Here is a 24,660-nt window from a genome sequence, read left to right as displayed (position 1 = left end):
GCAGTTGATGATATAGTGGAAGCTATTTTTATAGTCTCTCTGGTATTGCCCTCACTGCGTCTCATTGATGTTCATCATTTTTCTATTATGAAGCACATTCGACATGAAATGGGATTGAGAAAATAGTACACGGTGATATACTTTAGTTACTGTCTCTTTAAAATCTTGATGGCCTCTCCTCGACTCCCTTGAGGTCAGTGGCCTTCCTAGGCTGCCTGCCAACTGCCATGTTACTGTCAACCGTTTGCAGAAATGCCAGCAAAGCCATTAGTCTAGACTAGACCCTTTTTCAGTGGTCAACAGGCTGGGTAGTGAGTGCCGGACAGTGATGTTTGGAGACAAAGGTCTTGCCGCTGTACTTCATATCACGGGTCTTCGTTTACCTTGATTTGTCCCCCTCGATTTCTCTCAAACCACGTCCTCTTGTCTTGTGTCTGCAACCACCACTTCCTATTGAACTGATTCGAGGACGGAGTGAAAAATAGTTTTGAATTGTCTAATTATTAATTTGAATTTACCTTGTTGAGGTTTATTTCTTCATATTTTTTTCACTTAAAAAAAAAAAGAAGCAATATTCTACTCTGCTTGCTTCCATCTCCTGCCTGACTCTTGCACTGGTCATTGTCTCTTGAGATACAGCAGCATCTTGTGGTTGTCTGGAGAACCACAACTTTTCTCAACCTTTGGTGAAGTGAGGGATAGGCATAAATCACCCTGCTATACACTCGTTTCATTGCAGAGGTTCAAGGAGCCTCTAGATGCAATCACTTTTTTTTTTTATTGTCGGGCGTAAACATCTATCATGTTGTTTCATTGCCTTGCTCAAAAAGCACACTAAGTTTGTTGTATTGTGCTTTTTATAATTCAATGTGTGACCTCTCCTGACCTCTTCAATCTGTTGACTGATATCTTCCATCAGTGCTGCAGAATGGATTATTTCAAAATCAGAAACGCTTTATTTGTCGTTTCATTTCATGCACTTGTGCACATGAAATGAAACGAAACACAATTTTCTGCGGCCCACAGCAGTGCAACACAAAGACAAAAAAACACATATCCAAAAACTACAAGAACACATATATCCAAACTAACACATATATCTAAACTAAACATAAAAAATAAAAAAAATCGCTGTCCAGGAGAACGAACGCCAGCCAGGGTAACTGTCGGAACTGCCGGTCTGCATGGGCTAGCAGTTAGCTTAGCCTGCCCCGCTTCCACGTCCTGTCAGACCGCCCTTGGTGTTTCCTATTCGGGTGCAGCTCCGGTCAGGGCCGTGGTCTTTGGGCCCACAAGATGCAGCAGACCAAGCTCCCTCAGCCGATCCAACGCCAGCTGTCCGAGCCAGACACCTTCGACACACCTCCCCACACTCCACATGATGACAGTAAAAACACAGTCAAGGCTAGGTGAGGCCACCGCCAGACCATCTTTGGTGTTATTGGAACTACCGGTCTATATTCGACTAGCAGTTAGCGTAGCCTGCCCCGCTTCCGCATCCTGTCAGACCACTCTCGGTGTTACCTCTTCGGGCACAGCTCCAGCCAGGGCTGTGGTCTTTGGGCCCACAGGAGGCAGCACACCAAACTCTCCCAGCTGATCCAGCGCCAGCTCTCCCAGCCATCAAACGAAGACAAACTTAGATGCAGACGTGGAGAAAGGCATGGACGGTACTGGGTGAGGCCGCTGCAAACATGGAATTTGTGCCGCCATCTTCCCACGCCGTTGCTCGGTGCAAACTGGCGCGAACTTGAATCTGCGCCGCTATCTTCCCACACCGGTGCTGGGTGAGGCTGCTGCAAACGTGAATTCGCACCGCCATTTTCCCACACCAGAAGCGGAACATTTTTATTCAAGAAAGACTGAAAGATGTTCCTTTTCCCACCTAGATGGCCCTTAAGCTTGACTGGAATACTGATTTGTGGTGTTGTTCAGTTACTTTGGGATCCCCCGCTATCCACGTCACTATTGGTGATATACAGTGACAATGTTTTGTGTTGTCCTCAGTGGTTTAACACTGTCACTGTAACCTGTAGGTTTACACATTATGATTATATCTGCTGAATTCTGACAGTCTGGGGAGTCACTTTGGGGAAAATCATCTGATCCTTCTTTTTTCAGCTTATTCCCTGTTTCTTAGGGGTCGCCACAGCTGATTCATCAGAAAATCATCCGATAAATGACTAAAATGGAGAAATGAAAACGTATAGTTATTAATCACATACATTTTCTTCGAGCTGCTGAGACATTCACGCGAGTGAGATTTTTGACACAAGTGACCTTCTTTAACTTCTGGGCCTTCGCTGCCGTCCCCCTTCAAAGTCTGTGTAATTACACGCGCTTCGCCTCAAAACCAAGCATGTTTTATTTAGACTTCATCTCTTTCCTGTTTCTACAACAAAGAGAAACTGATCCGTGCTTTCTGTCTTTTTTTTTAACACGACGAATGTGGAAGGTCTTTACAGAAAATGGGGACGCGTCGAGACACAATGGGCCGATGTTTTCTTGGAAACACCCGTGTCTCTTCTATGAAAAAGACCAGGAATCTATACAGATGGTGTTCGGCTGATTAGAGTAATCCCAGTCGATGCATCGGGGTGTCTGGTTTAGGGTGGTGGTGGATGGAGTGGGCCTGTTGCTTTGTTAGAAATCCTCTTAAGAGTCCAGGTCATGTGACACCCCTGCCCCCTGGGTTTACAGCATGTGTACGGACCCTTGTGGACATTTGTGGACATTTGTATCCTTTATGAAGACCCGAGACCCCACCGCCGCCCAGTTAAACAGCTGCTTGGTGAGAGATTGCATGCATGTGTGTTTGTATGTGTACTCACAGGTTTGAATGTGTGTGGCCCCTGATGGATAATGTCTGCACAGTATGTGTTCGTTTATGTGTTTGTTTAGATTTTTTCCCCACCTTTAGGCTTCAGCGCATTGATTTGCTTTAAGATGTCTTTAACCCACATGATAATCTCTTGATGATATGCTTGTTCGTGGACAAAATTTGGATCTGTATCTTTCCAACAGCAGACATGCCTCTCCAAAAAGACATTCTCAGAGAGGTCTGGACAGAGGACAGGTTTGTCACAGTTCTTAAAGTGGTTTGCTACAGAAAAGGTCACATGCACATCTTTGTAGATTTTGAATTTTATACTAAGCAGCTCCATAAAATGGGTGTAGTCAGTCTTGGTACAACTACAGAAGAGAGGAATCCATCTTCCAACCATGCAAACACCAAAATGTTATGTTTTGTTTTGCATTTGTGCCATTGTAGAAATCTTGTACTGACACTCACGCAGTCACTTGAGTTACTCATTGGCATCCCTGCCAAGCTGGGGAGGTGAATAAATCTGGAATATTCTCCTTGTGCCTTTCCCCTGCTCTCCTGAGGACTCTCTTTTCTCAATGGCTATTAATACTCTTGGACACCCAGTTTCCGCTGGTACTAGTCAAGTGGTGCTAAACCAATAAGTGTCGGGGGAAAGCTTGGCCACTCGCTGTCAGGCAGATCTACCTAAATCCAATTCCCACACCCAGCATAACTTGTAAACGTAAACATCATACTTGGTGCCATAAAGCTAATTGATATGGCTTTGTAAAGGGGAGGCTGCAGAACTCTGCCACAAATGTCCAATGTGGGCCTCCTCTGTCTACTGTACATAAGTCTTACCGAATCTACGCAAACACGGTACTGACTGAAGACCAACTCTTCTTTACACAGAGAAAACTCCTTATCAGGATAGTTTCTGTCATGTTCAAGTATGTCAGGCCAGCAGTAAACATGCTGATGATAAATAAAATCATTATTCATAAAATATAATTTCTTAATTTAATAAAATACAATATCATTGCTTTTCTTATATTGTATTTTGGACATGTCCTGTCTGTCTCAGGCTTCGTGATGACGGCAGTTCTACTTCAGCGCTGCAGCAGCAGGTAAAATCTGTAAAATGGGTGTGGTCAGTATTCCCAGGTGGACAACAAAGATATATGTTCCTCGACTCAGACGACATACACTGGAAAAGCGCAGTTGACATGTTGAACTATGGCCGCAGCCTTTCTGTCATCCCGCGCTCTGGTATTGAAGGCCGAAGGAGCAGAGAAATTACAATCTTTCCTTGCCTGGCATCACATTTCCCGGACTGATGCATTCCCACTGAGTTTTGCCATTATGGATAGTAGCCCCCATGTGTATTCCATCCCTCCTAGATAAACAAGTCCTCTCCCTCCTTCCTTCCCTCCCTCCTTCCAGGCTCCTTTTAGTTGCTCCTTGTTGACGTGTCTCCACAAAGCAGATGGCTTTACACATAAATCCTATTAACAACTTTCTGCTGATGGAGAGGCAGTGAGAACAGGGCTTTCTCACTCTCTCATTATCTCCGCTGGTTAGCCTGCTTTTTTATTTTCCAGCCGCTGAAAAAGAAGCTAGTGGGTTTTTTTATTATCATTTTGTAGCGCTGAAGCTGAAGGCCTCACCATGTCTGCTGAGAAGGTAAATGGGTGGGGTTGTGGTTTTGTTGGGTTTTTTTGCAAAGTCTCTCGAGTGAGATTGGTTCTCAAGGTTTGCTTTTAGCATGCAACTGGGAAATGCCCTCAAGATAGGTGTGAAGCATGCCGTACATGATAGCAAAAGTGATTTAAACAAGTGTCCGATAACTTTTTTCTGTCATTTGATGGAAACCCATGCAACGTTTAGGAGTTGGGTTCCAGTGCCTTTGTAAGACAGGTGGTTTTTAAACTAATTTTTACTTCTCTTTAAGAATTTGAACAAACTTGGATTTACTTTTTGTGACTCAGAATACTTCAGACATCATCTGTAAGGCATTAGAAGGGCTTGTTGCGTAGAATATAATCTCTGACCCACATTTGAGATTATTGTTCTCTGTGTGAGCGCCAGCAGCGAAATTATTCAGAGAATGTAACGCAAGGCCCAAGAGGTAGAATATTTTGGCGTCAATATCAAACTTATCACTGTAAGTGGATGTAGCATGGCCACATTTACACGTGGCGTTAACATGCATCTTGATGGCCATCCAGATTTTACTAGGATAGAGCTCGTAACCGGATATGCCTAGAAATACTGTATAACTGCACCCCAGAGAGAGAATGTAGAGGTTGCAACCCTCTACACTTCCCGGGAAGCTGGCAGAGCGACAATATGACCAAATTTAAATGCCGTTGTTCGATTTTTGCCTCTCCTAATCCAGAACAAAGGTTGATATTGGATTATAGTTTCTAGAAGTGGTGTATTGACTTAAAAACAGGACAATTGGCATTTTTGTTAGAATTATTACTCTTGATTACTCAACAGTTTCACGCTCTTCAGTGAAAGTAGCAGTTGTCCTCTAATTCTCAACAGTCATTCAGACATCAGTTTGTAAGCAATAACTGTAGTACCATCTGCAAAGAAAGCCACAGGGTCATCCCCAGAGGTTGATATAGATTACTTAAACAAAAAAAGAGAAATAAATGTGTTTTCTGAGGATAAGAGTTTAGTGAATAAATATTTTTAAAAAAATTCTGTGACAGTAGCAGAATCAAGGCAGCAGGTTTTTCTTGCTGTCTTGACAGGAAAGATTTTAAGGATGGTTAAAAAATTATCTCAGCAAGTGATGCAGATTATGTCATTGCTTTTATGAGATAAACAGGAAGAATGATGGAAGTCGTAGCAAATCAGGATATTGCAGTTCGATTACAGGTGGTGGAATGTCTGAGGCAAAGACAGAAATAGATCTCAGTCTATGGGGAATCTGCATCTAATAGGATTACCTCGACTGTGTCTTTTCTCCACCGCTGTTCTAACTGCATCGGGCACAACCCCACTGACCTTCCTTGTGACATGTAATAGTGGTGGTTTGGTACAATCCCTATCAAACAAGGAATCACTTGTGCATGGAAATCATCACAAAGTTAATGCAAAAATATCATTAAATAACTCTAATATTTAAATAACCTTACAAAATCAAAAACAGAGTCCCACACATTTATTCATTTTGGTAGCCGCTTCTCTTTTTTATGTAGGATTTCTCTTTGCCTGAGACGTAATATCTCTTTTATGAGAAAATTAAGGTTTACAAAAACATGTTGGCAATTACATTCTTGGACGTATTAGACTTGTGATGTGGTCAAACTGCAGGGCCTCTTTGAACCCTATCTATTTATGCACCCACTTCTCGCAAAATCAAATTTGGTAGTTGATGATGAAGGTGATGATGATGATAATGATGATCATAGGAAAGATGGAGGATGAAGCCACTGGGAATAGGCGAATAGCTGCTCATTCACTGTGTACCAGCAGATAATTTTTATTTTCTATAGAAACATTTTACACAAGTGCCACTTTTTAACAAAGATTTTGAAGCAGCAATTTCAAATAATTGAGTTTTAGTTTATCTGTCTGAAGCAACAGGTTAGTGGAAGCCTCAAGACAATTCAAATTTTGTAAGTAAAGTTATCAATCACAGGGGGTATACCGGTTTGAATTGAATAATTTTCCAATGTTTTTGTCACTTATAAGTAAGCTGGATTTTATCATTATATCATGTTTCACATGATCATTAGACAGACTGAAAGATATTCATTAGAGACAAGGTCACCAAAGTGGTAAGAAAACTTAGAAGGTTGAGGATGCAAGGAGTAGAGGTGATGAAGGCGTATGAGTTTAAATGCTTGGGGTCAGCAGTACAAAGTAACGGGAAGTTCAGGAGAGAGGTGAAGAAGAGAGTGCAGACAGGGTGGAGTGGGTGGAGAAGAGTGTCAGGAGTGATTTACGACAGAAGGCTACCAGCAAGAGTTAAAGGGAATTTTTACAAGATGCTTGTGAGACCAGCTATGTTATATGGTTTGGAGACAGTGGCACTGACGAAAACACAGGAGGTGGAGCTGGAGGTGGCAGAGTTGAAGATGCTAAGATTTTCATTGGGAGTCACGAAGAAGGACATGATTAGGAACGATATATTAGAGGGACAGCTCAGGTTGGACGGTTTGGAGACAAAGCAAGAGAGGCAAGATTGAAATGGTTTGGACATGTGTGGAGGAGAGATGCTGGGTATATTGGGAGAAGGATGCTGAATATGGAGCTCCCAGGGAAGAGGAAAAGAGGAAGGCTAAAGAGGAGGTTTATAGATGATGTGAGGGAGGACATACAGGTGGCTGGTGTGACAGAGGAAGATGTAGAGGACAGGAAGAGATGGAAATGGATGATCTGATATGGCGACCCCTAACGGGAGCAGCCAAAAGTAGTAGTAGTAGTAGTAGTAATAGTAGTAGTAGTAGGCTGTCTTACATCAGGCTAATATGGAGGAGGGCTTAGCCCATTTTATGAAATAGTCATAAAAGTGTTCTATTAAAAGAACCTTTCAGTCCCCGGATTTTAAATTCAGACTGACACTCTACAGCATCACTGTAGTCATATGTAAGTGACCAGAAGGTAATCCAAACCATACTGTCTGTCATCAGTTATTTAACATGTCGTTTTGCCAGCTCTTAAGGCATTGCATTTGGTAACATAGCATGAATATATAACTGAATAGGTATAAAAACACATGAACACATATAGTTGGTAAATTTTAACCATTTTTTTCTCTCAAATGAATAGATGCAAACATGTACCAAATTAATCATAGAGGAAGTAATAACAGATGATGCCAAATGATTTGGACTGTTCTTTACTAAATTAATTTCTCTTTTATCCCCAATGCTAACCTTTGTACCTAAATGTGTGATGGTGAGTAACTGATGAATATCACTCACATCTTCTCATTAGCATAGATACAAGAATGACAAGAGAAAAATGCTATTTCAGTTCTGAGGGCCATTAAAATGTGCAAATTTACTTTGCTAATTATCTCCGTTTCTTGCATCGTTTGATCTGTCATCATTTGTGGCATAATTTTCTTGTTTCATGAATTTCACGCATGATCTACTGCCCATTGTTAAGAAACCCTCCAGAAACCAAAGAAGAAGAAGGAGGAGGTGAATGGCACGACAGATGCCAAGTCAAATGGAACTGAAGCTAAGCCCAAAAAAACAAAGAGCAAAAAGAATGAGGATGTGTCTGGAGAGGAAAGCCCTGCCATCCAAAGTAAACAACTTTTAAGATAAAGTCCGCAGTGTCACATGTTTGTTTTGTGCAAATTACAAGTTGCAAATGATTACGTTGGTTTCCTTTTCTCGTATGCTAAAAGATGGAAAGAAGGTGAAGAAAAAGAAACCAGAAAAAGACAAAGAAGATCCTGAGAAAGAAAAAGAAAAGGTGCCAAAGAAGAAAACCAAAAGTGTACCAAAGAAAAAGAAAAGTAAATCACTGACATGTCATGAATAGAAAATGCTTATGGGCAATTTTTTATCTTATTCAATAAGAGCCTTAAAGAAAAAGAGACCCCCCCCCCCCAAGCTCCCAGAAATTATTTCCATGAAAAAAACAGACTTGCTTGCTTTACTTCAGGTTCAGACACAGAAGACGACGATGATAATGATGAAGATGAGGAGACGCCAAAGAAGAAAACTGAGAAGAAGACCACAAAGGATAGTCCCCCTGCGAGTTCAGCCAAGGAGAAGAAATCTAAATCTAAAGGTACAGTGAGTGACACACCGCAGAGAAGCAGTTTTCTGGAAGGAGTTGTACTGTACTCGTAGCAGAGCATGTTTGAGATCAGGTCAACGTTGTTAAGAGGATTAAATGATTTCACTGTGTAAAGGTGAATGAATCGAAACATTTACTTAGCCACAGTGGTGGCAATAAACAACTACTGCCCAGGTTGCTTAAAAATAAATAGTACAAAAAAACCCAACCCATTCTCCAGAGGAAAATATTGGCATTTTACGTTTCTGCAAACCAAGGATACGTTAAAATCTTGATGTTTCTGGACCAAAACACGTTTCATAGCCAATGTTGGTGGAGCCTGTGTCCACGTCATGACTGTCAAGTTTCTGTCTGCGAAAAGAAAAACAAAAAAGGCTGACATTCCCTTTTATTCTCAGGGGAAAATGCAATATTTTAATGTAGTTTCGGTATTAAAATGATTTTGATAACATTTCTAGTAATGAAATTTGCTTTTTATTTTCATAATATTCATTCAGTGAATGTATAATGTACATGTATGATCTTTAGTTTGTTAGTTATGACTAAGATTCTTTCAGGTCTCGCCAGAAAATTGTTGGAATGCAATGTTTCTGACATTGAACACAACCCCAAAATGCGTTTCTAGAATACTTGATAAAATATCAAAAATAAATCAACATTTGTATGTCTCCCCCCATCCCCAAAATAAACAAATTAAATGCAGTGTAATTTATATTTCGGCTGCAGTAAATATTTGATATATTCTGTAGATATATATATTTTTATGACCCTATTTACAACGCTATTTTGCAAACTGGGAGAACTACAACTATGACACTGATTTGTATCATGCTGAAGGGAATTTCAGTTTTTAAGAAATATTACTGTATTTCCTGGAATTGGAAGTTGTAAATACTGAATTGAGAGTATACTGAGAGGAGGAGGAATATCTAAATGTTAAATGGGTGAAAATGAATTTTGACCATAATAGACAGCGCATCCACTTGGTGACTATGGGTATAGTCACATAGCTGAAGTCAAGAGCTTTCTGTAACAGTTGGGCCCAATCCCAATGTCTCCCCTAAAGCCTAAGCTCTGAACCCTCGTGGACTTTAACTGACGTCACCCGGTAAGTGCTTGAGTGTGAGAGGCTGCAAGGGCTCAAAATGGTATAAATAGGAATGGGACAGCACTTTGCGATATATAGGTACGTTACCTTGACGATGCCAAAACATGATTCATACTATTGTGGGTTTGGGACTTTTTATTTTATGTTTTTTACTTTCTTCATGGCCAAGGCACTTAAATTAAGGGACCGACTGCCTGATCTGAATGTCTTCAGGCTCTCTCCTTGTATCAATTTACTCGTTTTTGTCAAAACAGCATCATTAGGCAAAAATGAAAAGAAATGGTTGATGAATAAACTAGGTTTGTAATATAGCATATGCTTGCATTCCTCTGATTTCATGTGGGGTTTATTTTGTACCATCTTAAATCTTTATTATTGTAGTGTTTCTTTGTAAATTTAGGCATACCAGCGCACCCAATATGCCAGGCTGAACACCCATGTGTCCTTCCATACTTGTTTGTTTACAATTTTTTTAACGCTTCTGGGCTTCCCTTTGTAATCCGGTGTTAATGTCACAACACTAAGAACTGTGGGGAATTATCTCAGGCAAAGCCTGCAGAAATGCAAACTTATGGAAAGTGTGTATAAAGGGCTCAAAATTCCCCACTGCATTTAAGCAAGCTTGGGTCACACCGCTGCTTAAAAAACCTACACTTAACCCAGCCCAGGTTTAAAACTACAGACCAGTTTCACGCCTACACTTTCTATGAAAAATACTTGAGCGCACGGTCTTTAACAAAGTCTCTGAATTCCCCTGAGAACAATCTGTACGATCCAAATCAGTCTGGCTTTAAGCGGGGGTCACTCTACTGAGACTGCACTCCTGTTGGTAATGGAATCAATACATTTGGCTAGAGCTGCTGGTCTGTCTTCAGTTTTATTGCTGCTAGATCTGTCAGCTGCCTTTGACATGGTTAACCACCAAATCCTCCTTGCCAAACTCACTGAGCTTGGTATCTCAGGATCTGCCCTCCACTGGTTCATGTCCTACCTCTCAGGGAGCTCTTTTAGTGTATCTTGGAGGGGAGAAGTGTCCAAACCTCACAGCTTACCCACAGGGGTGCCTCAAGGGTCAGTGCTCGGTCCCCTTCTCTTCTCAATAACACAACCTCAGTTGGTGCAATCATCTGCTCCCATGGTTTCTCATACCATTGCTATGCTGACGATACCCAGCTCTTCCTATCATTCCCGCCTGATGACCTCACAGTCTCGGCACAGATATAATCATCTACTACTACTACTTTCAGCTGCTCCCGTTAGGGGTTGCCACAGCGGATCATCCATTTTCATTTCTTTCTGTCTTCTGCAACTTCCTCTGTCACACCAGCCACCTGCATGTCTTCCCTCACCACATCCATAAACCTCCTCTTTGGCCTTCCTTTTTTCCTCTTCCCTTGCAGCTCCGTATTCAGCATTCAGAAATATCATCATGCCTTGCTGATATCTCTGCATGGATGAAAGAACGTCACCTTCAGCTTAACCTATCCAAGACTGGGCTCCTTGTAATCCCAGCCAGTCCATCTGTACAACAACAGATCAATATCCAACTTGGATCAACGCAACTCGTGCCCATAAAGTCTGCCCAAAACCTGGGTGTAATGATTGATGAACAACTAACCTTTAAGTTTCACATATCCTCGATTGCCCAGTCGTGCCAATTTGCCCTGTACAGCATCAGGAAAATGAGACCCTACCTGTCTGAGCATGCAGTAAAACTCCTGGTACAGGCTTTTGTTATATCATGCATTGACTACTGCAACTCTTTACTGGCAGTCTCCCTTCATGCACGTTCAAACCCCAGCAAATGATCCGGAACGCAGCGGCGTGTCTGGTCTTCAACCAACCCAAAACGGCACATGTCACTCTGCTGTTCATATCCCTCCCCTGGCTCCCAGTTGTTGCCCACATCAAATTCAAAACTTTGATGCTGGCTTATAAAACAGCAACTAAAATGACTCCCGCCTACCTGAATGCCCTCATTCAGGTCTACACTCAGTCCCGCTCACTATGCTCTGCCAATGAAAGGCGCCTGGCACTTGCACCGCAACAGGGGCCCTAAGTCACTAGCCAGACTCTGCTCTTCTGTATTACCCCGGTGGTGGAATGAGTTACCAAACTCCATTCAATCCGCTGAGTCCCTCTCCATCTTTAAAAAGAAGCTAAAGACCCAGCTCTTTCATGAACACCTCCATACGTGATGGTATTAATTTTAAAAAAAATCGCTTCTATGTACCCTATGCATTGCCTTTGTGCATTGCTTGTTGACACCTATGTCCTATCGAACTTGAACCTAGTTTTTTGGCACTTTCGTGCGTTGTTGTCTCCTGACTAGATCCTTAGTTTTGTTATATTAACTCTCAGATGTACGTCGCTTTGGATAAAAGCATCTGCCTAAATGAAATTGTAACATTGTAAAATGTCTGCAAGAGAGCCCTCATGCACTTCACGATTTGACACTGGGACAGCCCTAAGCCCTCACAGACTTAGCTGGAATGCACATCAGAGTCTGTAATTCCATGAGTGTGTGTGGACATTGGGATTGGGTTGTAGTCCCTTTTCTCTAGCCCAGGGGTGGCTAACTATGTGCCATGGAGAGCCATGTCATGTGTATGCAGGTTTTCATTCCAACCCGACTCCACACAAGGTGATTTCACTGATTAGCAACCCTTCAACCAAAGAGGTAGAATGTATCCGTGAAATCACCTGGTGTGGAGTCGGGGTGGAATGAAAACCTGCATATACATGGCTCTCCGTGGCACATGGTTAGCAACCGCTGCTCTAGCTCCTTCTGTTACTGAATGACAAGCCTCCCAACATATACTGAGGTCAAGGTTCAGAGGTCAGTATTTCAGAGCAGGAGCCATTTACAATCTTCAGATTGACATAATGTTACTCTACATGTCGAAACCTTCCCAACGATGTATTTGGTTTAATCCTATGACAAAGTTTTAATTTCACATTTCATGGACACAGCCAAGGCTTCTTCCAGAGAGCCCTTTGGAGGCCCAACACATGAAATGAAGGGCACTTAGTTTTTTTTTTTTTTTTTTTTTTGTAGAAATAGTGACAAACATCATTTAAGGTAATCGTTTTTGACTAATTTACAGCCAAACTATCAATTTTGGCCTACTTTGAAGCTTATTTTCCTGATGAAATGCAAGCTCTTTCTTTTCAGCCCCAACCCAAGCAAGTCACACCTCACACCTGTAGTAATGCCCTGGATAGTCAGCAGCATTGTAATATGTAAAGGTGACTAAACAAACAAACGAACCTTGAATTCATGTTTTGGGCCTCCAAAGGGCTCAGCCTTGGCACGGACTTGTAGGACTCTCTGAAACTAGGCCCATATACTAGGATTTGTCAGTTGCGGTTTGTAAACACAACGTTCAAAGTTGGCCCCTCCTCCCTGACTCAGTGACACTAGAAGCGCGCATCCCCTGAGCGCAGTTGCCAGAACATCCCAGTGTACAGGCCAACTCTGCGTCGCTCTTCATTCCCATCCTCTCCTTCAGTGCTCGCCAGCAGGTGAAAGCCAACCTCAGATTCCACTCTCGTTTTGGAACGAGCTTTGTCCGCTTGGCGTTTTGCCTCACTATATTTGCGTCTTTTCGGCGTTCTGTCCACCATTGTCATAGCTTCCTCTTGGATGTGTGCTTACGATCTCGTTCTGGCACCTGGTCGCTACGTTTTTGTAGTCCTGCTGCCCAAAGTTTAATGCCCAGAAACGTCTCATACACAGCAAAATAAGACGGTACGGGCAGAGGACAGGGTCTCTGCAGATAGACACCGACACACATGTCTAGTGAGTCATAAGTGATGATGGGAGGGATTATTTTTGTATGAGTACACATTGATTTTTAGGAAAATCCTATTCATTCTGTGCATCATGTTCTTCATAATTTTTATGTCCATTATAATTCTGTTATCCTCTTTCAATGTTGTATTATGTAAATTGCGTGAACACAACATCCATTGCACGCTGTCCGTCTTGGGAGAGAGATCCCTCCTCTGTTGCTCTCCCTGAGGTTTCTTCCTATTTTTTTTTCTCCTGTTAAAGGGTTTTTTAGGGAGTTGTTCCTTATCCGGTGAGAGGGTCTAAGGACAGGATGTTGTGTTGCTGTTAAGCCCACTGAGGCAAATTTGTGATATTGGGCTACACAAATAAAATTGATTTGATTCTACCTTTAAATTATGTTTGTCACTATTTCCATAAAAACAGACAAAAAAAACCCCAAAACTAAAGACCTTTCATTTAATGTGTTGGTCCTCCAAAGGGCTCTCTGAAAGCAAGCCTGGGCTAAGGCTGTGTCAATGAAATGTGAAATTAAAACTTCTTCATAGGATTAAACCAAATTCATAATGGGAAAAGGCTCGATTTGTGGAGTTAGGTTATGTCAGTCTGAAGATTGTAGATGGCTCCTGCTTTGAAATATTGACATCTGAACCTTGACCTCAGTACATGTTGGAAGGCTTGTCATTCAGCAACAGAAGGGGCTACAGACATGGGGACCAACAGTTATAGAGAGCTCTTGACTTCAGGGTCAAATATGGTCAGAATTAATTTTCACGCATTTAACAATTAGATATTTTAAATCTGATCACACAAATGTGTTTCCCATCCCCTTAAACCCCTCAATTTACTCTCAATTAAGTATCTATTGCTTCCAATTCTAGGAAAATTTTTTAAAAACTGCAATTCCCTTGAGCCACGCCATGCAACTTAATATAAATCAGCACCATAGTTGTGGTTCTTTCGGTTTGTAAAATAGCATTGTAAATAGGGTCATAAAAATATATATCTACAGAATATATCAAATATTTACTACAACCAAAACATAAATTGCACTGCATTTAGCTGGTTTATTTGAGGGGAAAAAAATCATACAGGTGTTGAATTTAGGATATTTTAGCAAGTATTGGAGAAAAATGTTTTAGGTTTGTGTTCAATGTTGGAAACGTTGCATTCCAACAATTTTCTGGCGAGACCTGAAATAATTTTAGTAATAACTGACAAACCAAAGCTCATATACATTCACTGAACGAATATTATGATGATAAAATGCATATTTCCTTACTAGCAATGTTATCAAAATGCATTTTAATACCGAAACTATCTTAAAATATTGCATTTTCCATTGAGAATAAAAAGAATGTCAGCAATTTTTTTTCTCTTCACAGACAGAAACTTGACAGTCATATGACGTGGACATAGATCCACCAACATTGGCTACAAGTTAAAATGTTGATATGAAACGTGTTTTCGGTCCAGAAATGTCGAGATTCTAATGTATCTGTGGTTTACAGAAATGTAAGATGCCAATATTTTATTCTGGGGAATGGGTTGAAAGACCTTAGATGAGGGGTCCGCGGTGGTGTAGCGGTCTAAGCATCGGCTTTGTGTCGATGTAGTTGCCCACTGGGGACCGGGGTTCGTGCCCCGGTCTCGTCAGATCCGACTATGGCCCGACTCGATGAAACAGCAATAACTGGCAACGCTGTCTTCGGGAGGGGGGCGGAGTCGGCTTGTGTTCGTCACATGAATGCGTCTCTGTGTGTGTCGGAAAAAGCAGTGGTTCGGCCTGGAGTCACCTTGTCACAGAAGTGGCGAGGCGTCTCCTTTGAGACTGCCGGCCGGAGAGATGCAGTTGGCGAACACATGTAGTATGAGGGTGGGTGTTTGAACTAAAATAGAGACCGATTGGCCACTAAATTGGGAGAAAAACGGAAAAATCAGAAATAAATTTATAAAAAGAAAGACCTTAGATGTTTGGGTCAAATGTAAATTTAACTGCCGTACATTTTTAGCAATGACGTTATAACAGTATATTTAAAGTCATACTTCATTTTGGCAGGGTATTTCAGTCATAGGAACACATACATTTATTTGTATGGGGCTTTAAATTGTTGGCCAGTCTGTGGATGTTGGATCAAGACTTTTTTTTTAGCTGAACAGTATCAACAAATTCCATGTACAGTAATTCAATAGGCGTCAAAACTGAGTTATTTGAAATATGAATCTTGCATATTAAATGACAACCACACTTTTTTGCTGATATCGGACCATAATAGCAAACAGTTTTTGAATTCTTTTGAATTAATGAGATGCTGCTCATAATAATCACAACAAAATCAAAGAATGGTCTTGAAAAACATAGGAACTGTTAGGCTTTACCTAAAAAGAATGGCCAGTCAATGAAAAAAGCCCACGTTGTATGATATTCTTGAAAAGGTGACATTTCACTTGGATTTTCTTGCCCAGACGATAAAGACTCTGATGGAAAAGAGAAGAAATCTAAGTCAAAGGATAAAGACAAGAAGAAGGAGCCAGCGTCTATGTTCCAGATAAATGGAGACAAAGACTCTAAAAGCAAGAAGAAAGGTAAATAAGTGTTGAGGTTCATAATCAATAAACCTGTTGGCACCCATTCCTTTATAGAATTCCTTTTTGAAAGATGCTGGGCCCCCTAGTTTTCCCTGTAGGCATTTCACTGTAGCTGAACCTTTGATGTGTCTGTGCATGGTGTGTCATCTGTGTGTCATTGTATGTATGATGTGTTTGTTAGCACGTGTGAATGATAAAGTTTTATTTCTCCGCCTTGTTCTTTTGGGCGTAATCTGGGTACACATATTAAATGATCTTCTATGCTAGGGGGCATCCGGGTAGCGTAGCGGTCTATTGCGTTGTCTACCAACACGGGGATTGCCGGTTCGAATCCCCGTGTTACCTCCAGCTTCGTCGGGGCATCCCTACAGACAGAGTTGGTCGTGTCTGCGGGTGGGAAGCCGGATGTGGGTATGTGTCCTGGTCGCTGTACTAGCGCCCCCTCTGGTCGGTCGGGGCGCCTGTTTGGGGGGGGGAATAGCGTGATTCTCCCACGTGCTACGGCCCCCTGGTGAAATGCCTCACTGTCAGGTGAAAAGAAGCAGCTGGCGACTCAACATTTATGGGAGGAGGCATGTGGTAGTCTGCAGCCCTCCCCGGATCGCCAGAGGGGGTGGAGCAGGGACCGGGAAGAGTGGGGTAATTGGCCGGATACAACTGGGGAGAAAAGGGGGGGGGTCAATTGATATTCTATGCTGACACTGTAAAAAATACATACAGACTCAGAATGCATTAAAAACAAATCGTAGATTGTGTTATCATGGATGGAGTCTGTGTCTTGATGTCAATGGTCACAGTTCTGACAAACTTGTTACGAATTAATTTCTTAGTTCTAATACAACTATTATGTTAACAAGCTGTCAAATCAGACAGCGATGACAGTGAAGAAGAGACCAAGTCGAGTAAGACAAAGAAGAAAGCCAGTACCGGCTCAGCCCTCATGTTCCAGACCGGAGCAGATAAGGACAAAGATAAGAAGACAAAAAAGAAAGGTGAGTTTATTTTCTGACTGTCTGAGTTTTCCTCCTTTGCTTTGTGAACACGTCTAACCCACACACATTTGTCAATCCCAGGAAAAGCAGAAGAGAGTGACGAATCTGACTCAGAAAAAGAAGATAAATCAAAGAAGAAGAAGGGTAAAGGGAAGAAGAAAAAGGTATCTGTATGTTTTTTTTTCATGGCCTCAGGAAAAAAAACAGCAAACAAAACCATGTAAATCATTCACACCCCATCTCGCGCAGAACGGGCAGACTCCTCAACAGTCTGATGGTTTTATTGAGTACATACCTGTTGATACTTGTGTGTTGTGTGTCCAGGAGAGAGCTCCTTCACCTGAGATTGAATTTGACAACTTGGAGGAGTTTGTCATGCAGCCCGCTCCACAAGGCGTGACGGTCAAATGCCGCGTGACTCGGGACCAGAGGGGGATGGATAAAAGTCTTTACCCCACGTATTACCTTCACCTTGACAATGAAAAAAAGGTTGGCGGCCCAGATTATCAAGACATTTATGCTGAATTTGGATGAATTTCTTGGCTTAATTTTATGACTCTAGTGGCAAATGATTAATTCCCTTTGTTCGTTATATATACACTTATTTCTCATCAAATAAAACGTTATATAGACAGATGCATTGGTTTGATCACCTCGTGACACTTTTTTGTAGACGTTTTTGTTGGCTGGGAGAAAACGAAAGAAAAGCGCAACTTCAAATTACCTTATTTCTATTGACGCTACTGATTTATCGAGAGGCGGGGAGAATTTCGTTGGAAAATTGAGGTACGGGTCAGTTTACATTTTTTTAAAGTAATTTATTTATGAATTAATTTACAGTCATTGGTGGTTGTGTAGCCAACATTTAAACCTCTGATCAGTACATGATTTTTTTTAAAAAAATTTCACGGCATCTAGGTCAAATCTGATGGGAACTAAGTTCACCGTGTTCGACAACGCTCTGAATCCAGAAAGAGCTCTGCCGGATATGTCCAATGCACGCCAGGAGTTAGCTGGCATCATCTACGTAAGTCACCATGGAGCACACAATACAATTAGCTTGTCTGTGAATGTTCTCATTCATCCAGGTCATGGTTATCCAAAGGAGTTGAATCAAGTGCAGCTGGACTTGGTATATATCCGTGAAGACGTTTCGCCTCTCATCCAAGAGGCTTCCTCAGTTTGTGCCTTTCTGACTAGACAAAGCTAGTCTGACTGGCTGGTGATGAGACTCAGAATTTATCCTCTTTGGAGTCGTTGTCAGAGCTATAGATGTCATTGGCTCTTTGTGGTCCGATGTTTAGATGTTTACCAACGCCCGTCGCTAACAGAGCCATAGATATGAGTGGCTCTTTTATGTACCGATGTTTGGCTGCGCCCGTCGTTATCGGAGCTATTGATATGCGTGGCTTTCCTGTGCTCCGATGTCCAGCCGCGCCCGCCGCCATCGGAGCTATCGATTTGCATTTGTTTAGCTGTGACGGCCGTTGGGGGTGTTAGTTTCGACTTCATTATTCAGTGGTCGTGAGAGTCGTTGGAGCCGTTAGTGACCGACTGTTGTTCTTGGAGGCTAGGCTTCTTGAGTCTCCTGGGTAGAGATGAGAGGACGGCATTGTAAGTGGGAGATAGGTGGTGTCGCAGACCTACTCCTCTGTTGAGGGATGGTTTTCTGGTCTGGGCTGACAGAACGCAGAACCAATTGATCAAGAATCTGTCGGACAAGGTACTTACCCAATCAGTGAAGGAGGTCTTAGCCAAAGGATTGAACTTCGCCATGACACCCAAACAACTACCTATAGTTGACCTCATCATATCCACAGAATCAGCCATAAAGAAAAACAATCTAATGGAAACCGAGGTGGAACCGCTTAGGTTAAAGGTATCAGCAGCTCTCACAAGATAACATTCCATGCATATATGGACTCCCTAAGATCCATAAAGATGGAATCCCCCTCAGGCCCATCGTCAGCAGCATAAACTCGGTCACGTACAACATTGCCAAACATATAGCCAACGTCTTGACCCCTTTAGTGGGCGAAACACCTCACCATATCCAAAAACTCCATTGACTTCATGGACAAGGTCCAAGGCGTAAAACTGGAACCGGATGAAACCATGGTATCCTACGACGTGACCTCGTTATTCACCTGCATCCCAACCATGGAGGCTTTGGAAACTGTGAGGCAACGTTTGTTATGGGACGGCACCCTCCACAATAGGACCAACCTCAGCCCAGACCAGATTTGCCAACTACTGGACCTTCGCCTGAACACTACATATTTCCAATTCAGGGGCCAGTTTTACAGACAGAAACACGGCTGTGCAATGGGCTCCCCAGTATCGCCCATTGTGGCCAACTTATATATGGAAGAGGTAGAACACAGGGCCCTGAACTCCTTCAGAGGAACACCTCCGAGCCACCGGTTCAGATATGTGGACGACACATGGGTCAAAATCCAAACACAAGAGGTGCAAGCGTTTACCAAACACATCAACTCAGTGGGCAAGAACATGAAGTTCACAAGGGAAGACGTAAAGAACAACAGTTTGCCCTTCTTGGTCTGTGACGTCCACATTGGGGAAGACAGGAGCCTCCACATTGGGGTTTACAGGAAACCTACACACACAGACCAATATCTACTTTTCGACTCACACCACCCGCTGGAACACAAACTGAGCGTCATCAGAACTCTGCAACACAGAGCTGACAATGTGCCCAGCAGCACTCAGGCCCAACGAGAAGAACACAAACACCTGAGGGGAGCTTTAAGAACCTGCGGCTACCCCAGTTGGACCTTTGTGAAAATTGCAACACGTTCCAAAAAGACCAACCAGGTGAGCGACGAGGAGAAAAGGAACAGAAGGAATAACATAGTCATCCCGTATGTTTCTGGGGTCTCCGAGAAACTCAGGAGAATTTTTAACAAACACCGCATCCCGGTATACTTCAAACCCAGCAACACATTCCGACAAAGACTGGTTCATCCCAAAGACCGTGTACCACACACCCGGAAAAGCAATCTGGTGTATGCTGTACAATGCAATGAGGATTGCACTGACCTATACATAGGAAAAACCAAACAACCACTACACAAACGGATGCCCCAACACAGAAGGCCAAACTCCTCAGGACAAGACTCAGGAGTCTATCTACACCTAAAGGAGAAGACACACTCCTTCCAGGACAGCAACGTACACATTTTGGACAGAGAAGATAGATGGTTTGAAACGGGAAAAACCGTCTCTCAACAGAGGAGGAGGTCTGCGACACCACCTATCTCCCACTTAACAATGCCGTCCTTTCATCTCTACCCAGAAGGCTCAAGAAGCCTAGCCTCCAAGAACAACAGTCGAAACTAACACCCCCCGAAGACCGTTGCTGCTAAACAAATGCAAATCAATAGCTTCGATGGCGACGGGCGCGGCTGGACATCGGAGCACAGGAGAGCCACGCATATCAATAGCTCCGATAACGACGGGCACGGCCAAACATCTAAACATCGGACCACAAAGAGCCATGGACATCTATAGCTCTGACAACGACTCCAAAGAGGATAAATTCTAGACTAGCTTTGTCTAGTCAGAAAGGCACGAACTGAGGAAGCCTCTTGGATGAGAGGCGAAACGTCTTCACGGATATATACCGAGTCCAGTTGCACTTGATTCAACTCCTTTGGATAATACAATTAGCTAATTCACAGTTCATGAATTAAGTTTTGATTAATTGATACCTAATAAATGGGCACCATGGTGTATTAATTAGTGCTGCTTACTCACAGCCAAAGGGTCCTTGGTTCAATCCCAGCTCTTGTGTGGAGTTTTGCATGTACCCCTTGTCCCCCTTGTGTTCATATGGGTTTCCTCCAGGCACTGTGGTTTCATCTCACAGTCCAAACACATGCACATTAGATGAAATGGAGACTCCGGATAGTGGAGTTATGAATGATATTTGAGTGAATGTGTATGTGGGCCCCTGTGATGAACTGGCAACCTGTTCGAGGTGTTTTCCACACAGTTTTCAGCCTTTTGTGACCCTAAATGCAATGAAGGCAATAGAGAGAATGAATGAATAGATGTGATTTCTATATCATCTGTCTCATAAAAAAACACTCCCGATCGTGTTTGTCACCAGGAAACCAATGTCTTAGGAATGAAAGGTCCCAGAAGGATGGCCATAATCATCCCAGGAATGAACAAGGACAGTGACCGAGTGCCTCTTCGACCCAGAAATGTAAGCATGCTATTTACCACATTTACCAATGCAGAGGCTTACACATCACTGTCAACTGTGCTGGATGATACCATGTGGAGTTTTCAAGTGTGTACCTGTAAGCTTTACAGTTTGACACGGCACCTATTATTCAATCAGGAGAGACACAATTTAGCTTAATCTGTAATAATTAAAAACTGTGCTACTGGATATTTTAACTCTGTATTGAAATGTAGATTTATCAGGGATAAAGCCAGATAAATTTAGGCCCTGGAAGCCCCCTCGTTAGGGTCATAGATAAGGCCGCGGTGGGGAGTAGAGTTGCTTTTGACACTAAAGTGACAGCAAGGAGGCTTGTTTAAATAGACAGATAAGAGAACAACGCTGGCTGATTGAAAGGTGATGTGGCAGGGTTAGGGGATAACTGAACAGAGAACAGGTAACTGCCAGTGAATGGAGAAAAAAATGTATACAAGGACGGAAAGGACTATATCTGACTGAATTTGCATTCAGAGCTTAATTAACGGTGGGCTTCTGTTTTTTTATTGTTTGATTTTATTTTTTTATTTTGATATACTTAATTGATCCCCGCAGGAAAATTATGCTCTGCATGAGTTATTGAGGGACCATCAGTATGGGTTTAGGAGCAATCGATCGACATCTTTAGCAGTGATGGATTTTGTAAAAAATATGGCAACAGCAGTGAATAAGAAACAAAACACTGTAGGTGTTTTTATTGATTTATGTAAAGCATTTGACACAATCGATCATTCCTTACTCTTGCTTTAGTGGAACGCTGTGGTATAAGAGGTGTCACTCAACGCTGGTTAAGAAGTTATTCAAATAAGAGGTTTCAATATGCGAAAATTGAAAACATTGAATCACATCTAAGAAGAGTAACTGGTGTTCAACAAGGTTCAGTATTGGGACTTAAGTTGTTTAGAATTTATCTAAATATTTCTATGGTATCTAATATGTTGAAATTTGTTACATTTGCTGATGATACAAATTTATTTTGTTCTGGGGAGGACATGAAAGAATTGTTGAAAACAGTAAAAAGGGAATTAAGAATGTTAAAAAAATGGTTTGATATCAATAAGTTATCACTAAATGAAAATAAAACAAAATTTATGGTGTTCGGTGGTTTTAGGGTTCATCGTGAAATAAAACTGAATTTAAATGGAGTTGAAATTGAAAGGGTATTTGAAACAAAATTCTTGGGATTGATTATAGATAACTCTCTTCCAACATAAACTCTGTTGGAAGCTACATATAGAATATATTAAATGGAAATGATCTAATTGTATTAATATTCTTTACAAAACAAGGGATCTGCTGAATAGGAAATGTTTGTGTATATTGTGTTGTTCCTTGATAATGCCATATCTGTCATACCTGTTTTGAGGTTTGGGGAAATGTTTATAAAACAAATATAGACCCTATAATTAAACATCAGAAAAGAGCTATTAGAATAATAGATAAAGCTTGTTACCGGGAATATACTAATCCATTTTTTATACGGTCCTGCACCTTAAAATTCTTAGATATTGTGTATTTAAAAACATTGGAGATACTTTTTCGAGCTAGAAGTAAAAGCCTTCCTGTTTGTATCCAACAATTTTTTTTAAATTAAGAGAAGGAAACTAATTTAAGAGGGTTATGTGTTTTTGAAACATATGAGAACCAATGTGAAATGCAGATGTGTTTCAGTTTTGGGAGTCAAGCTATGGAGTGGTTTTAATGATGAGTTGAAATTGTGTAGCTCACTGTTGAGTTTCAGAAAGTCTTTAAAATGTAAAGTAATTAAGGATTACAACTTAGTATAAATTCCTTTTTTCTTCCTTTTGTAATTCTGATATTCTAGGTTAACTAAAGGTCTGTATAGGATAGGCAACAATAAGCCTTTGGGCTTCAGCCTGTTCCTTTTTCAGTCATTGATTGATTGAGTTTTGTTGTGTGAAATGGACTGATGTAAATATGTACGATGATTTTTTCCCCCCCGTCTGTCGCATATGCACACAAATGTATGACCAAAATAAATCGTTCATTCATTCATTTAGCCCATCCTAGCTGTGTAGCTAGAAACAGTGGGCAGCTGCCGTGCAGCACCCGGTGACCAACTCCAGTTCGTCTTACCATGCCTCGGTCAGGGGCACAGACAGGAGTATTAACCCTAACATGCATGTTTTTTTTTATGGTGGGGGAAACCAGAGCACCCGGAGAAAACCCATCGCAGACACAGGGAGAACATGCAAAGTCCACACAGAGGACGACCTGGGATGACCCCTCATGGTTGGACAACCCCGGGGTTCGAACCCAGGACCTTCTTGCTGTGAGGCGACGGCGCTAACCACTGCGCCGCCGTGCCACAAAGTGTCCTGGTGTTTAATTTTCTGGAGCAGAATAGGTTTTCTCTGGCAGACATGAGTAAGAGCCATGTCAGCTGTATTGTATTTGCTTACTCAAAGTGACTAAAATTTTGTTTTTGTTTTTTTTCCCCCCAATTTAATCTAGGATTGTGATGGTTTGTTGATGAGGCACCAAAACAGGAGGATGGAAAATCTAATTGAGCTTCATAACAAGACACCTGTCTGGAATGAAGAAACAGCATCCCACGTGCTGAACTTCAATGGCAGAGTCACCCAGGCCTCTATCAAGAACTTCCAAATTGTCCACAGCAAAGATTGTGAGTACGGTCTGTCTGTCCTAACTGTCCTTCTGTCTGCCAAATCTGTTTACTGATCTATCAATCTCTCGATCAGTCCATCTGAATTCCTTTTCACCTGTTTGGAAACTTATTTGTTGGCTAGTTTGTCTGATAAATATTACTTCTGCTTTCTCTAAAAAAAAAAAATAATTGTCTTTTCCAGTGGACTACATTGTCATGCAGTTTGGACGAATAGCCGATGACATTTTCACGCTGGACTTCAACTACCCAATGTGTGCCGTGCAAGCCTTCGCCATCGCACTCTCCAGCTTTGACGGCAAAATTGCCTGTGAATAAATAACAGAAATGTTCTGGTTTCTGTGTGTATTACCAGCTCTGATTTTGGGCGTACTTTGTCGCCCACGCCCAGAACGGACCAGCCCATGCCCTCAGCTAGCCGTCAACAGGTAAAGAGCCATGTTTGGCAATTATCGACAAATGACGGTTCATCTGATGTGACAACACCGTTGGTTTGGCTTTTTTTTTTGTGGTCACGGGCCTGTGTTCCTGCCTGGGATTAACCAAGTGTAGCTAATCTCATCATCTCCGCTCATGCAGCAAAGGCTTGAAGACCATCCTGTTTTTTGTTTTTTGTTTTCCTTTTGGCAAAGCAGTGGATTAGGACTCAGCATTGAGTGTTGAACCTGAATCACAGAATGACACACACACACACACACACA

The 24,660-nt window shown here is 42.0% G+C and overlaps 1 protein-coding gene across 1 annotated transcript; it reads left to right on the top strand.

Annotated features, from left to right (window-relative positions):
• Nucleotides 1–4,474: 4,474 nt before the first annotated feature.
• LOC130106763 (tubby-related protein 1-like) lies at nucleotides 4,475–24,277 on the top strand. Its single transcript, XM_056273006.1, has 13 exons — nucleotides 4,475–4,489; nucleotides 7,948–8,080; nucleotides 8,184–8,294; nucleotides 8,444–8,572; nucleotides 15,949–16,068; nucleotides 16,929–17,063; nucleotides 17,145–17,227; nucleotides 17,388–17,552; nucleotides 17,737–17,849; nucleotides 17,982–18,090; nucleotides 21,196–21,294; nucleotides 23,788–23,959; nucleotides 24,144–24,277. Exons 1-13 carry the CDS (start codon nucleotides 4,475–4,477, stop codon nucleotides 24,275–24,277), a joined length of 1,518 nt encoding a protein of 505 aa, XP_056128981.1.
• Nucleotides 24,278–24,660: the final 383 nt, after the last annotated feature.

This window comes from Lampris incognitus, chromosome 2, assembly GCF_029633865.1.
Source record: "Lampris incognitus isolate fLamInc1 chromosome 2, fLamInc1.hap2, whole genome shotgun sequence".
In the NCBI taxonomy this organism is placed as follows: Eukaryota; Metazoa; Chordata; class Actinopteri; order Lampriformes; family Lampridae; genus Lampris; species Lampris incognitus.
The sequence above is the reverse complement of the archived record's forward strand: the minus strand, read 5'-3'. Positions and strand labels throughout refer to the sequence as shown.

Excerpts from the sequence above, each read along its gene's own strand:
- LOC130106763 (XM_056273006.1), top strand. Across the intron at positions 17,553-17,736 it reads ACCTTGACAATGAAAAAAAG|ACGTTTTTGTTGGCTGGGAG; the intron begins GTTGGCGGCCCA and ends ACTTTTTTGTAG. Across the intron at positions 18,091-21,195 it reads AGTTAGCTGGCATCATCTAC|GAAACCAATGTCTTAGGAAT; the intron begins GTAAGTCACCAT and ends GTTTGTCACCAG.